Raw genomic sequence first — 12,774 nt, 5'->3', positions numbered from 1 at the left:
TATCTAGATGTTATCATAGATATACATCATATATCATTGATATACATCATATCTAGATCTATTTAGAAATCTGGATGGTGGTCCATAATTATGGTTTATGTAGATTTAGGCTAACCGGTATTTCTGTTTGTTTTCATTGTTGAATGTTGAAGGTAGTGAGAGTTTGATTTGAAGGGATTCTGTTGGCCATTAGCGCCAGTTTCCCCTATCTCAGTTGTAGCTTTTTTGAGATTGACCTGTACACAGTAGTAAGTAACACTGTAGGAGCTATTTTAGCCACCACAAACACAATTGAACGTAATTGCAGAGGAGTTAGGTACGATAAGGCCAAAGGAAGAGTTACAGAATCTGCATTTTCAAGGAATTGGAGGAATTGGGTTTGCATTCATTGCCTGACTACACTAAAGACCCATCCCAAATGGAACCATATTCCCTACATAGAGCACTACCTTACAGGGCCCATGGAGCTCCAACTCAGTGTACTGTATAGGCAACAGGGTGCCAATTGGGGCTTAGCCTAACAGGGAAAGCATGTGATTGTTTGTTTGTCCAACCCGCTGAATACAAAACTATAGAAAAGACACCATTTTATACAAAGTACAAAAATTCCATCATCAACGTTATGAAGAAGTTTATGTCCAGTCCTGTGCTCCATTTTGAGAGTTGCTCGTTGTAGTTTGTTTTTAGTTTTTTTTGGATCGGTTTTCTTTTTTTGGTAAAAGCGTTGAATAGTGTAATAGTGACAGTGACTCGTTGACAGTATAAAAATATGTTTTGTACACTGCCTTCATTTTTGTATTAGACTTTCCTTCTTTTCCAACACAGCCAGCTATCACCATGGCTGGTACAACACATGGCACAGTAGTATTTTACAATTGTTGTTGTTGTTGTTTTTACAAAACAGTGGATACATTTGCAGAATCGAGAGCAAACAAGCATTTTTAAGACAGCGTCATTTTATATCTGGTTTCTGTACAGTTTCGAGCTTCATCCTAATAGTCTAATTTTGCGTCCTCTCCTCACTAACCACCGATCCAGTCTGTGTCTTTCAACCATCAGAAGTCGTGAAGGAAAGGAGACAAGGAAAGGAGACAATGAAAGGAGACGAGGAAAATAGACAAGGAACGGAGACAAGGAAAGGAGACAAGGAAAGGAGACGAGGGAAATAGACAAGGAACGGAGACAAGGAAAGGAAGGCGTTCCATTAGGATGCAGAACTAACCTATAGTACTCTCATTGTACCACACCAGCAACTCTGTCACTGGAGCCTTTGTATATCAGTTAACTACAAGCTGGAGAAACTAACCTCATTATAATCTGTGTGTGTGTGTGTTTGTGTGTGTGTGTGTGTGTGTGTGTGTGTGTGTGTGTGTGTGTGTGTGTGTGTGTGTGTGTGTCTATCTATGTGAGAATGCAACCGCGGGTCGCATTACCCTACCGCAGCGCACCTGGTGCCTCATTTCACCCTACCGCTGCTCGGCTCTCATTAACCCACCACACCGTTGATCTGCCTGAGGCTAGGACGCGTCAGCTTCTCTCTTGCAGACGTCCAGAGATACAGAGCCGAGAGGGAGTGTGTGGTTTGGAGCTTGTGTTGAGGCATAGGCAGCATTGAGAGAGAGGGGAAATGAGGGGTATATAGGCCAATGGAATAATTTAGATAAAACCCCATAGTCTATGCAGAGGAATGTTGGTTTTTGTGTTTTACATTCCATCAGGGGCAGGCTGGGCCCGAAATGCCAGATGGGCTGGTCCATTTTTAGCCCAGTGGGCCTGTCTAACTTGGGTTTTGAAGTGCAAAATTATCATTATCTGGCTAATAATGAGGGCTCAAGGAAAGAAATGGACCGGTGTGTTAGAAATGCCAGGGCCGATTTCTGGTCCCAGTCTGCTCCTGCATTCCGTTCTGGTGTGCTGCTGTTGTCTAATGTCCATGCATCGCCAGCTAATCAATATAACCCTATTGGATTTGGATCCATGTTCACTTCACCTGACATGAAGGGTAGTCAATATACTGTTTACATTGTAGGTTTTCAGACGTGGGTTGATCAATCATTATCATTTTACTTGTCTGTCTAAATCAATGCTTCTAAACCTACGTGTACATATTCAATAGGCCCAGTTGAAATGTAATTTGAACTCCCATTAATGATATCAAATTATTTCAAATTATATCTAATTCAGATGAATAGACCTATTAATTGTTGTGATTGCCTGTCACACAATACTTTCAACCTATGATCATTCTAAAAGGATACTAGCCAGATATGACAGTGATATGACAGACTCCATCTGCTGTCATTTAGAACCATTAGTTAGAACTAGAATGGTTAGAACCCACCGCGTCATTTAGAACGGTAGATCCCACCACACCGCATCAATGATCAAAACTCCACCAAAGGCCCCAGCTGTGAAACACGTTTTGTCACCTCTCTCTCTGTCTGTCTGGAAAGATCGTGTTCATCTTCAACTCACGGGGGGCTATGCTTGCTCCTTCTCTCTACACCAGGCCTATTTTCCAATGCATTATTCAACCGTACAACGAGTGAAATGTGTGAAAATGGCGGTCTGGTTAGCTGGCTCCGGGTAGAATTTCCCTGGGCTTAGACACAGATCTAGAATCAGATTACACTTTCCAAATTGTTAAATTAATCAGTAAGGGGGAAAATGCAAAACTGACCATAGAGCAGAATCAAGTAGGGACTACAAGCATCAGCTCACTGGTCACTATCCATGGTGCTGAAATGAGCTTTCGACGCACATTGGCAATGGCTTGGCGCTGTGTTTCGCTGTCCGTGGTGCTGAAACAGTTTTAGATGCCCGGTGTGTTTCTCAGCATGGTAATAACCATAGAAAATGAATTACTAGAACGATGACTTGAATGGAGATGCCCTGTTATTCTAGGAATTCTAGTACTGAATTGTATTTCTATACATCTTTACATTTACATTTTAGTCATTTAGCAGACGCTCTTATCCAGAGCGACTTACAGTTAGGGAGTGCATACATTTTCATACTGGCCCCCCCGTGGGAAACGAACCCACAACCCTGGCGTTGCAAGCGCCATGCTCTACCAACTGAGCTACAGGGGACTATACCTCATGACTGTAGGTCGGCAACATACAGCAGATTGCTTTAGTAGCTCTAAAACTGTTAGTTTTTTGTTGATAGCATTGGTAATAACATTTCCATTAGATAACATTCAGTTGTAGCCATTTCTCTAAGATAAAGTCTAAGTTTCCTAAAGCCCTGGAACCATATCAGAGGCATTGGTAATAACAGGGAAACTTTTAGGGGCTTGTGGGCTTTTCTAAAAAAAATTATGTTTTTTTTTCCTCCAAGGGTAACCATGAATTAGACTTTATATTGGCTTTGTGTGTTTGTCTGTCTGTCTGTCTGTTATGCGTGTTCTACCAAGGGCTTTAGCCATCAGCAACAAGATCATTGTGGCATGATAGTTTATAAGGTTTTGAATGATGTCTCAAAGACTTCAGTGAAAACCTCAAGGTCGTAGTATTCTCACCTAACACACATTACCATTGTTGGCTAGTTAGCTCATTGTAAGTTAGCTCATCATAAGTAAGTTAGCTCATTGTAAGTTAGCTCATCATAAGTAAGTTAGCTCATTGTAAGTTAGCTCATCATAAGTAAGTTAGCTCATTGTAAGTTAGCTCATCATAAGTAAGTTAGCTCATCATAAGTAAGTTAGCTCATTATAAGTAAGTTAGCTCATCATAAATAAGTTAGCTCATCATAAGTAAGTTAGCTCATTGTAAGTTAGCTCATCATAAGTAAGTTAGCTCATCATAAGTAAGTTAGCTCATCATAAGTAAGTTAGCTCATTGTAAGTTAGCTCATCTATCATTGAGGCCTCTCCTTAGGCTGTACTACTCGTGCTCACCCTCTGAACGAGTAGCCTTTTAGAGGCCTATGATCCCCCACTGAAGCAGCATTGTAAAGCGTTTAACCTCAGCCCCACACAGTCACAGATCTGAACCACCACTTCTATCCAGTGGGTTACAGTATAGCCCAGGCCCAGGGCAAACCATCCCAGACTTTCTCAGTCCAGTCATCCTTGGAGAGCCACATCTGCCCCTGCAACACTGCTCTAGACTCTGTTGAAATGGTGGGAAGGGGGTGACTTTGCCACGTCACCACACCACACACCCTCCCTCTTGCCTTGGGGGTCACCTTTGACCTCACTGAATCCTCTCCCTAAAGCTTACCCCCTCACCGGAGGTCCTAGGAGGGGGGTCATCACCTTGCCCCGTGATGTCACCACCACAGTCTCTTCTGGATGTCCAGGTTTGCTGGAGGCCCTGGGTCACAGAGCTAGGGGCGTACACCCACACCTTCTCCAATACCGTCATTCACCCTGCACCCCTTCTATACGCCGCTACACCCCCTCCCTATACGTTGCTGGAGGTCCAGGGCCGGAGGGAGAGGTTGGAGGGGTCGTAGCCATAAACAATTCTGTATGTCCAGGTTCCCTATACATTACTGGAGGTTCTGGCTCGAGGTCTCAGACTCAGATTTGACGGGACACATCCACAACACGCCAACCACAGCCCCTTCTGTATATCCGGGTTCCTGAACGCATATATAATAGGATTTATGACTGAATTACACGCCGCCAGCAGCACCGTAGTGTATGTATATATGATAGGATAGCTCGAATCCGCCACGATACAATACATAGCAAATGGTAGCCAACACATGGCGAAGGCACAGAGAATCACGGAGAGCGTCTGGACTCCTTTGGTCGTGGAAATAGCGAGGAACTGATGCTGGACTGCGATTTGCTGAGCGTGACGGAACGCGATCCGACAGATCTGTAGGTAGAGTTGCATCATCAACGCGAAAACCAGTAGGAAGAAGACGGCGAGGGCGACTGCGTTGGATTTGGTGACTGGTCGACAGACTGAGCACGTTGATTGGTCATCTAGGCAGTTCCACCCGAGCGCAGGGAGGACGCCGAGGACCAGACACACCAACCAGATGACCCCTACCACCAGGTATGTGAAGAGGACAGTCCGCTCCGTGTGGTAGGTCAACGCGTTGTACAGCGACAGGTACCTGTAACACAGTGAACATTACTCGAAGTCCAGTCCGTGTTTTACTCATGCACTAGTTGAGCTACAGAGCAACAATTTACATTCACGTTTACATTTTGGTCCTTTAGCAAATGCTAAAAAATACAAAGATATCATTCAACTACACCACATATCACTGTCATTGTTAGTATAACTTTTCTCAACAAAGCAGCTATCAGCAAAGTCAGAAAATGAGAAAATGTCTGTATCCCTGCAATTATAATCATAAGATATAAAGAGAGACATAAATATCACCGTACCTGTCCACGGTGATCGCCAGGATGTTCAAGATGGACGCCGAGAACGCCGCGATGAGTATCCCTGTGGCAACCAAGGTCACGACCTCTCCCTCGACAAGATAGGTGAACACAAAGTTCAGGATGAGACCGAGACCCGCCAGGAGGTCGGCGAATGCCAGCGAGCCAATCAGGATGAACATCGGGGCTCGGAGGGTCGGTGTGTAGAAGAGGACGGCGATGACCAGAGTGTTCTCGCAGGCGATGAGGGTACCCGTGACACATAACGCCACATCCCATGGGCTGACATCCTGTTGATGACAATATTCATCATCATATCATTACCATGATTATCATCGCCATTACCATGATTATCATCGCCATAATAACAATAACAATAACAATAACAATACAAATCATCATAATCATACCAACTACAACAACAATAATGAGCATTTATATGTTAAGCAATCCTCAAAACACCCAAAGGTCACTATACTTATCCAGTAAGATTTTTTTTTAAAGCAATGAAATCAGCCAATCACAACATAAAAGTAAACTAAACTTGATGACATCATGTCTAACCTGTTGTGAGGTCAGAGGTCGTAAGTCAAGGTCGGAGTTATAGGTGCGGCCGGGGACGGCGGAGGAGGAGGCGTTAACCCCGGGGAGGTCAGGGTAGGGGTCAGGGTAGGGGTCAAGCCAGGGGTCCAGGGACGAGGGGTCAAAGGTCGAGGAGGAAGTAGTGTTCTGGGGGATGCCGCCGCTGCTCATAGCTGCAGCTAGGGAGAGGATCATATCTGGATGGAGGGAGGTAAAGGGGGGAGAATAAGAAGAAGAAGAAGAAGAAGAAGAAGAAGAAGAAGAAGAAGAGAGAGTAGGCTGTATTAATAAGGAGACGGGACACCATAGTGTTAGCTTTAGGAACGTGTTTAGTAGATCAAACCAGATACAGAATACAGAGCATTATGGGTACTGTAGTACATCATGCTGGAGAGGGAAAGGAGGAGATGAGTCAAGGTGGGAGAGATGAGGGGAGAGTTGTGGGAGAGGGGAAGGATGTAGAGGGGAAGGTAGAGAGAGAGAGAGAGAGAGAGAGAGAGAGAGAGAGAGAGAGAGAGAGAGAGCGAGAGAGAGAGAGAGAGAGTGATAGCAGAGGTGTCCATCACTACAGAGGAATAATGCAATGATTCACTTCTCAAATAAAAACAAACGCTCCCTTCATCTATCCATATATCCATCTATCTATTCATCCATCCATCCAACCATCCATCAGTGGTGGGAAAAGTACCCAATTGCCATACTTGAGTTAAAGTATAGATACCTTAATACAGGGGTCAAACTCATTCCATGGAGGGCCTAGCGTCTGCTGGTTTTTGGTTTTTCCTTTCAATTAAGACCTTGACAACCAGGAGAGGGGAGTTCCTTACTAATCCGTGAACTTAATTCATCAATCAAGTACAAGGGAACCCGCAGACATTCGGCCCTTCGTGGAATGAGTTGGACACGTGCCTTAATAGAAAATGGATCAAGTAAAAGTGAAAGTCACCCAGTAAAATACTACTTGAGTAAAAGTCTAAAGGTATCTGGTTTTAAATATACTTAAGTATCAAAAGTAAAAGTTAATGCTATAAATCCTTTCAAATTCCTAATTATATCATTAACATATCATTCCTTTCTGAAAAACCATGGCAACACTAGCTATTATCTCTTGGAATTTGAAAGATCTAAACGGTCCTATCAAACGTTCCAGCTGTCTTGAAATCCTATTAAGAAACCATGTTGATATAGCAATGCTCCAGGAAACACACCTGCTCCATAAGGACGTCACATAGAATGCAGAACAATTTGTACAAACTGGCTGCTTTTTCATCAGTCCTAAACAAAACTAAAGGTGTAATCATAATGATTCAAAAGAAGAAACTCTAAATCACCATCTTGGGTAAAGGCGACGACCAAGAAGGCAGAATCACTTTTCTTAAAATGTATCCATAATGGAAAGAAAATTGCCTCTATTAATGCACCCGTGCATCAATCTAAGTAATGTAATAAAAGAATCCCCATCAAACTCTGTCAGTTTTAAGCTAGAGATATCTGTTTTGCATGGGTCAATGCATCAATCCACCGCATCCGCCTATGTCTGCGGTGGAAGGTGGCCGAGCTAAAGCGGTGTTTGTCAGACCATGAGACAGTCCCAAAATCGTTTTTTTCACGGAAACGTCTTTAGTAATCCAAAAGCAAATGAGTACACTTTCTACTCAAACAGGCATAAAACATTCTCCCAAATCGATTTTATATTATTATCTACATCTCTATATTCTAAAATAAAAAAAATAGAAATTCGACACGAGCTTTTCCGATCACCACGCCTAATACTGCCAATTACAAATGTCAGAATCTCCTAAAAGAGCCACAAGATGGCGATTCAATTTGAAATGTAACTAAATGAATTCCTAATTATCAATATAAATTCAGTCGATGATCCTCGGATTCTATGGGATGCCACCAAAGGTTTTATTAAAAATAATGCAACAGCATTTGCATCTGGGTTGAATAAATCACAATTAAAGAAGATATCCGAATTACAAATGTTGTTAACTGTGTCAGTACATTCTCAACAAACACTTTTTTCAGACCAGGTACAGTGAGGGAAAAAAGTATTTGATCCCCTGCTGATTTTGTACGTTTGCCCACTGACAAAGAAATGATCAGTCTATAATTTTTATGATAGGTTTATTTGAACAGTGAGAGGCAGAATAACAACAAAAGAATCCAGAAAAACGCATGTCAAAAATGTTATGAATTGATTTGCATTTTAATGAGGGAAATAAGTATTTGACCCCTCTCAATCAGAAAGATTTCTGGCTCCCAGGTGTCTTTTATACAGGTAACGAGCTGAGATTAGGAGCACACTCTTAAAGGGAGTGCTCCTAATCTCAGTTTGTTACCTGTATAAAAGACACCTGTCCACAGAAGCAATCAATCAATCAGATTCCAAACTCTCCACCATGGCCAAGACCAAAGAGCTCTCTAAGGATGTCAGGGACAAGATTGTAGACCTACACAATGCTTGAATGGGCTACAAGACCATCGCCAAGCAGCTTGGTGAGAAGGTGACAATAGTTGGTGCGATTATTTGCAAATGGAAGAAACACAAAACACCTGTCAATCTCCCTCGGCCTGGGGCTCCATGCAAGATCTCACCTCGTGGAGTTGCAATGATCATGAGAACGGTGAGGAATCAGCCCAGAACTACACGGGAGGATCTTGTCAATGATCTCAAGGCAGCTGGGACCATAGTCAACAAGAAAACAATTGGTAACACACTACGCCGTGAAGGACTGAAATCCTGCAGCGCCCGCAAGGTCCCCTTGCTCAAGAAAGCACATATACATGCCCATCTGAAGTTTGCCAATGAACATCTGAATGATTCAGAGGAGAACTGGGTGAAATTGTTGTGGTCAGATGAGACCAAAATCGAGCTCTTTGGCATCAACTCAACTCGCCGTGTTTGGAGGAGGAGGAATGCTGCCTATGACCCCAAAAACACCATCCCCACCGTCAAACATGGAGGTGGAAACATTATGCTTTGGGGGTGTTTTTCTGCTAAGGGGACAGGACAACTTCACCGTATCAAAGTGACGATGGACAGGGCCATGTACCGTCAAATATTGGGTGAGAACCTCCTTCCCTCAGACAGGGCAATGGGTCGTGGATGGGTATTCCAGCATGACAATGACCCAAAACACACGGCCAAGGCAACAAAGGAGTGGCTCAAGAAGAAGCACATTAAGGTCCTGGAGTGGCCTAGCAAGTCTCCAGACCTTAATCCCATAGAAAATCTGTGGAGGGAGCTGAAGGTTCGAGTTGCCAAACATCAGCCTCGAAACCTTAATGACTTGGAGAAGATCTGCAAAGAGGAGTGGGACAAAATCCCTCCTGAGATGTGTGCAAACCTGGTGGCCAACTACAAGAAACGTCTGACCTCTGTGATTGCCAACAAGGTTTTTGCCACCAAGTACTAAGTCATGTTTTGCAGAGGGGTCAAATACTTTTTTCCCTCATTAAAATGCAAATCAATTGATAACATTTTTGACATGCGTTTTTCTGGATTTTTTTGTTGTTATTCTGTCTCTCACTGTTCAAATAAACCTACCATTAAAATTATAGACTGATCATTTCTTTGTCAGTGGGCAAACATACAAAATTGTAGCTATTACTCTTTCCAAAGTCAAGGCAGAACTTTATTTATTTATAAGACAGAGAGAAGAATTTGCCATCCATCGAGTTAGACTCAACCATTACTTCCCAGCTGTTTACTGGCCAACCAGCTACGCAGTCATGATCAATTAACTGATATAGCAACTATTGTATCTGAAACAGGGGAATTACTATCAGAACCCAAATTAATCAATCAAAGACTGTCCAGCTTCTATAAAGAACTGTACACCTCCGATCATAAATCCACACCAAGCCAGACTAAGTCCTTTTTAAAATAATTAAGAACTTCTCTTCTCTCAACAGAAGAAGCCACATCGCTGGGAGCCCAACTCTCTCTCAATTAACTCAAAAGAGCATTGGATAGCATGAATAAAGGCAAATCATTTGGATAGGATGGTATTCTCGCTGAGGTGTACTTAAAAGGTTGGAATCAATTAGGTCCAGTATTGCTCGAAATGATTAACACAGCCGTTTACAGAGGTTCGTTAGAGAGAGATGTGAATACAGCACTAATTTCAGATGTATTAAAAAATGGTAAGGATGCCACCCAGTGTTCTCACTATCGCCCCCTATCTTTGATAAACACAGATATTTAAAATGTTTTCCAAAATGTTGTCGTCCAGTCTCGAGGTTTACTTACCCCAAATTGGTCCACACGGACCAAAGCGGGTTTGTTAAAAAAAAGTGTATCATCGGATAACCTCCGTCAACTATTACATATCTTAAATGCTTCATCAGAAACAACAGCTCCTTGGGCTGTTTTATCTCTCGATGCAGAAAAGGCTTTGAATGGTCATATCTCTGGTCTGTCTTCATTAATATGATTAAAATACTATTTGCCAATCCCTCAGCCATAGCACAACAGGCAATATGTGCTATGCTTCATTCAGAATCACTAGAAGCAGCAGACAGGGTGATCCAATTTCTCCTTTGCTATTTTTATTATCCATGGAACCCCTGGCCCAGGCAAATCGTCAATCAAAGGAAATAACACCCATTTCCCTCAAATCTACTGATCACTTCATCTCATTATACGCAGACAATACTATGTCTAGACAATGCATCTTGATCGCTCCTAAACACATTAAAGATCATATATAAATTCAGCTTAATCTCAAATTATAAAATGAATCTACCTATCTGCCCTACTGCCTCTCAAGACCCGATGGAGGACTCCATCTCTACTTATGGAATCCCCATCGTTTCCCATTTTAAATATTTGGGAATATATATTTCCTTCCTTAGATAAAACCATTGCCAGAAACTTTAACAGAATTCTCAAATAAATTCAATCCGACCTCAATAGACGGACTAACATCCCAGTTTAAACAGAAGAATATCTATTGAATATATTGCCACGGCTGAATTTCTGTAGTTCAATGATTCCCATGTCTCCCCCTTCTGGCTATTGGGATACAATTCATAGTGAGGATTCAAAATTCATATGGCAAGGTAAGCAATCTCTGCTAAAATTATCAAACTTACAAAGTGGGAAAGACAAAGGAGGACTATCCGTACCAAACTTTAAATTGTATTTCCAGGCACTAGCATTTCGCTCCATCCTAAATTGGTTTAGACATGATTATTTGCCTTCTATTGTCCTGGAAGAGGTGGTCTTCACTGATTTATCCCTTAAACAAGGTAATATGGACAGTGTAATATGGTTATGTCAGCTATGCTGGCCTATGGAGTCCCTTGAGAAACCCAACTACCGAACCATCCAATGATGGGATTTCTAATTAAATTATCTGGGCACCCAAAAGGACTGACCTCTATAATACACTACATGGCCAAAAGTATGTGGACACCTGCTCGTCGAACATCTCATTTCAAAATCATGGGCATTAATACAGAGTTGGTCCCCCCCTTTGCTACTATAACAGCCTCCACTCTTCTGGGAATGCTTTCCACTAGATGTTGGAACATTGCTGCGGGAACTTGCTTCCATTCAGCCACAAGAGCATTAGTGAGGTCGGGCACTGATGTTGGGCGATTAGGCCTGGCTAATCTCAAAGGTGTTCGATGGGGTTGAGGTCAGGTCTCTGTGCAGGCCAGTCAAGTTCTTCCACACCAATCTTGACAAACCATTTCTGTTTGCACCTCGCTTTGTGCACAGGGGCATTGTCATTCTGAAACAGGAAAGGGCCTTTCCCAAACTGTTGCCACAAAGTTGGAAGCACAGAATCGTCCAGAATGTCATTGTATGCTGTAGCGTTAAGATTTCCCTTCACTGGAACTAAGGGGCCTAGCCCAAACCATGAAAAACAGCACCAGACCATCATTTCTCCTCCACCAAACTTTACAGTTGGCACTATGTATTAGGGCAGGTAGCGCTCTCCTGGCATCCGCCAAACCCAGATTCGTCCGTCGGACTGCCAGATTGTGAAGTGTGATTCATTACTCCAGAGTCCAATGGCAGCAAGCTTTACACCAATCCAGCCAACGCTTGGCATTGCGCATTGTGATCTTAGGCTTGTGTGCAGCTGCTCGGCCATGGAAACCCATTTCATGAAGCTCCCGACTAACACTTCTTGTGCTGACACAGTCTTGTATGGCTTTTCTCGATTCTGTATTGAATCATCTTGAAATTGCTTTCCTTTTGTTCCTACTGAATGGAACAGCAATAACCTAACCTTATGAAACAGTAGGCTAAATATGAGAACCAACAGCAACATCTAAAACATATCAAAATCAAAGCGAAAACAAAATCATTGTGTTGTATTCTTACCAGACATATGTGTCTGAAACAGAGCCATCCTCCTAGGCTTGGAGTCATCACCTTGCAGTGAAGGATTCTATTTTTAGAAAAACGTTAAACACGGTTTTATATAAAGAACAAAGCACGCACAGAGATGCCAAAATATCCCAAATATGAACGCAAGCGCGCAGCAGCGCTTAGAATCCGCGAGATCCTTCTGATTCTAGAGTTGCGCAGACAGAAATCACCGAGCTAATTTTAACTCCGCCAGTGCGCGCCAAACCAGCAAGCTCCATTCACAAATTTCTCGTCTCCTCTCTTCCCTCCCTCCCTCCCTCCATCCTTCCCCTACCTCTCTCCCATGCACGTACGCACACGAACGCGCGTACAGGCACACACGCGCGCGCACACACACACAGGACTGAGGTCACTAAACTGCAATAAATGTTCCTTTTGATGGTTTCTATCTATACATCAATTATTTTATATTATTGTGTTTTATTGTCAACAAACGATCTATTAATAA

The 12,774-nt window shown here is 42.7% G+C and overlaps 1 protein-coding gene across 1 annotated transcript; it reads right to left on the bottom strand.

The window, feature by feature from the left end:
- Positions 1 to 3,083: 3,083 nt before the first annotated feature.
- On the bottom strand, positions 3,084 to 6,127 carry LOC121554224 (G-protein coupled receptor 12-like). Its single transcript, XM_041867701.2, has 3 exons — positions 5,915 to 6,127; positions 5,354 to 5,640; positions 3,084 to 5,076 (listed from the first exon to the last, which is right to left on the bottom strand). The coding sequence occupies exons 1-3, from the start codon at positions 6,125 to 6,127 to the stop codon at positions 4,491 to 4,493; spliced, it is 1,086 nt and encodes a 361-aa protein (XP_041723635.2). The 3' UTR covers positions 3,084 to 4,490.
- Positions 6,128 to 12,774: the final 6,647 nt, after the last annotated feature.

The sequence above is a fragment of the Coregonus clupeaformis genome, chromosome 27 (genome assembly GCF_020615455.1).
Source record: "Coregonus clupeaformis isolate EN_2021a chromosome 27, ASM2061545v1, whole genome shotgun sequence".
Classification (NCBI taxonomy): domain Eukaryota; kingdom Metazoa; phylum Chordata; class Actinopteri; order Salmoniformes; family Salmonidae; genus Coregonus; species Coregonus clupeaformis.
Note: the sequence above shows the minus strand (reverse complement) of the source record. Positions and strands in the feature narration are given on the sequence as shown.

What these genes read in the sequence shown, in the direction of transcription:
- LOC121554224 (XM_041867701.2), bottom strand. Translation starts at nt 6,127, where the DNA reads ATGATCCTCTCCCTAGCTGCAGCTATGAGCAGCGGCGGCATCCCCCAG. An exon ending in GACCTCTGACCTCACAACAG is followed by an intron (nt 5,641 to 5,914) that starts GTTAGACATGAT and finishes TGTCATCAACAG; the next exon opens with GATGTCAGCCCATGGGATGT. An exon ending in CTGGCGATCACCGTGGACAG is followed by an intron (nt 5,077 to 5,353) that starts GTACGGTGATAT and finishes ACTGTGTTACAG; the next exon opens with GTACCTGTCGCTGTACAACG.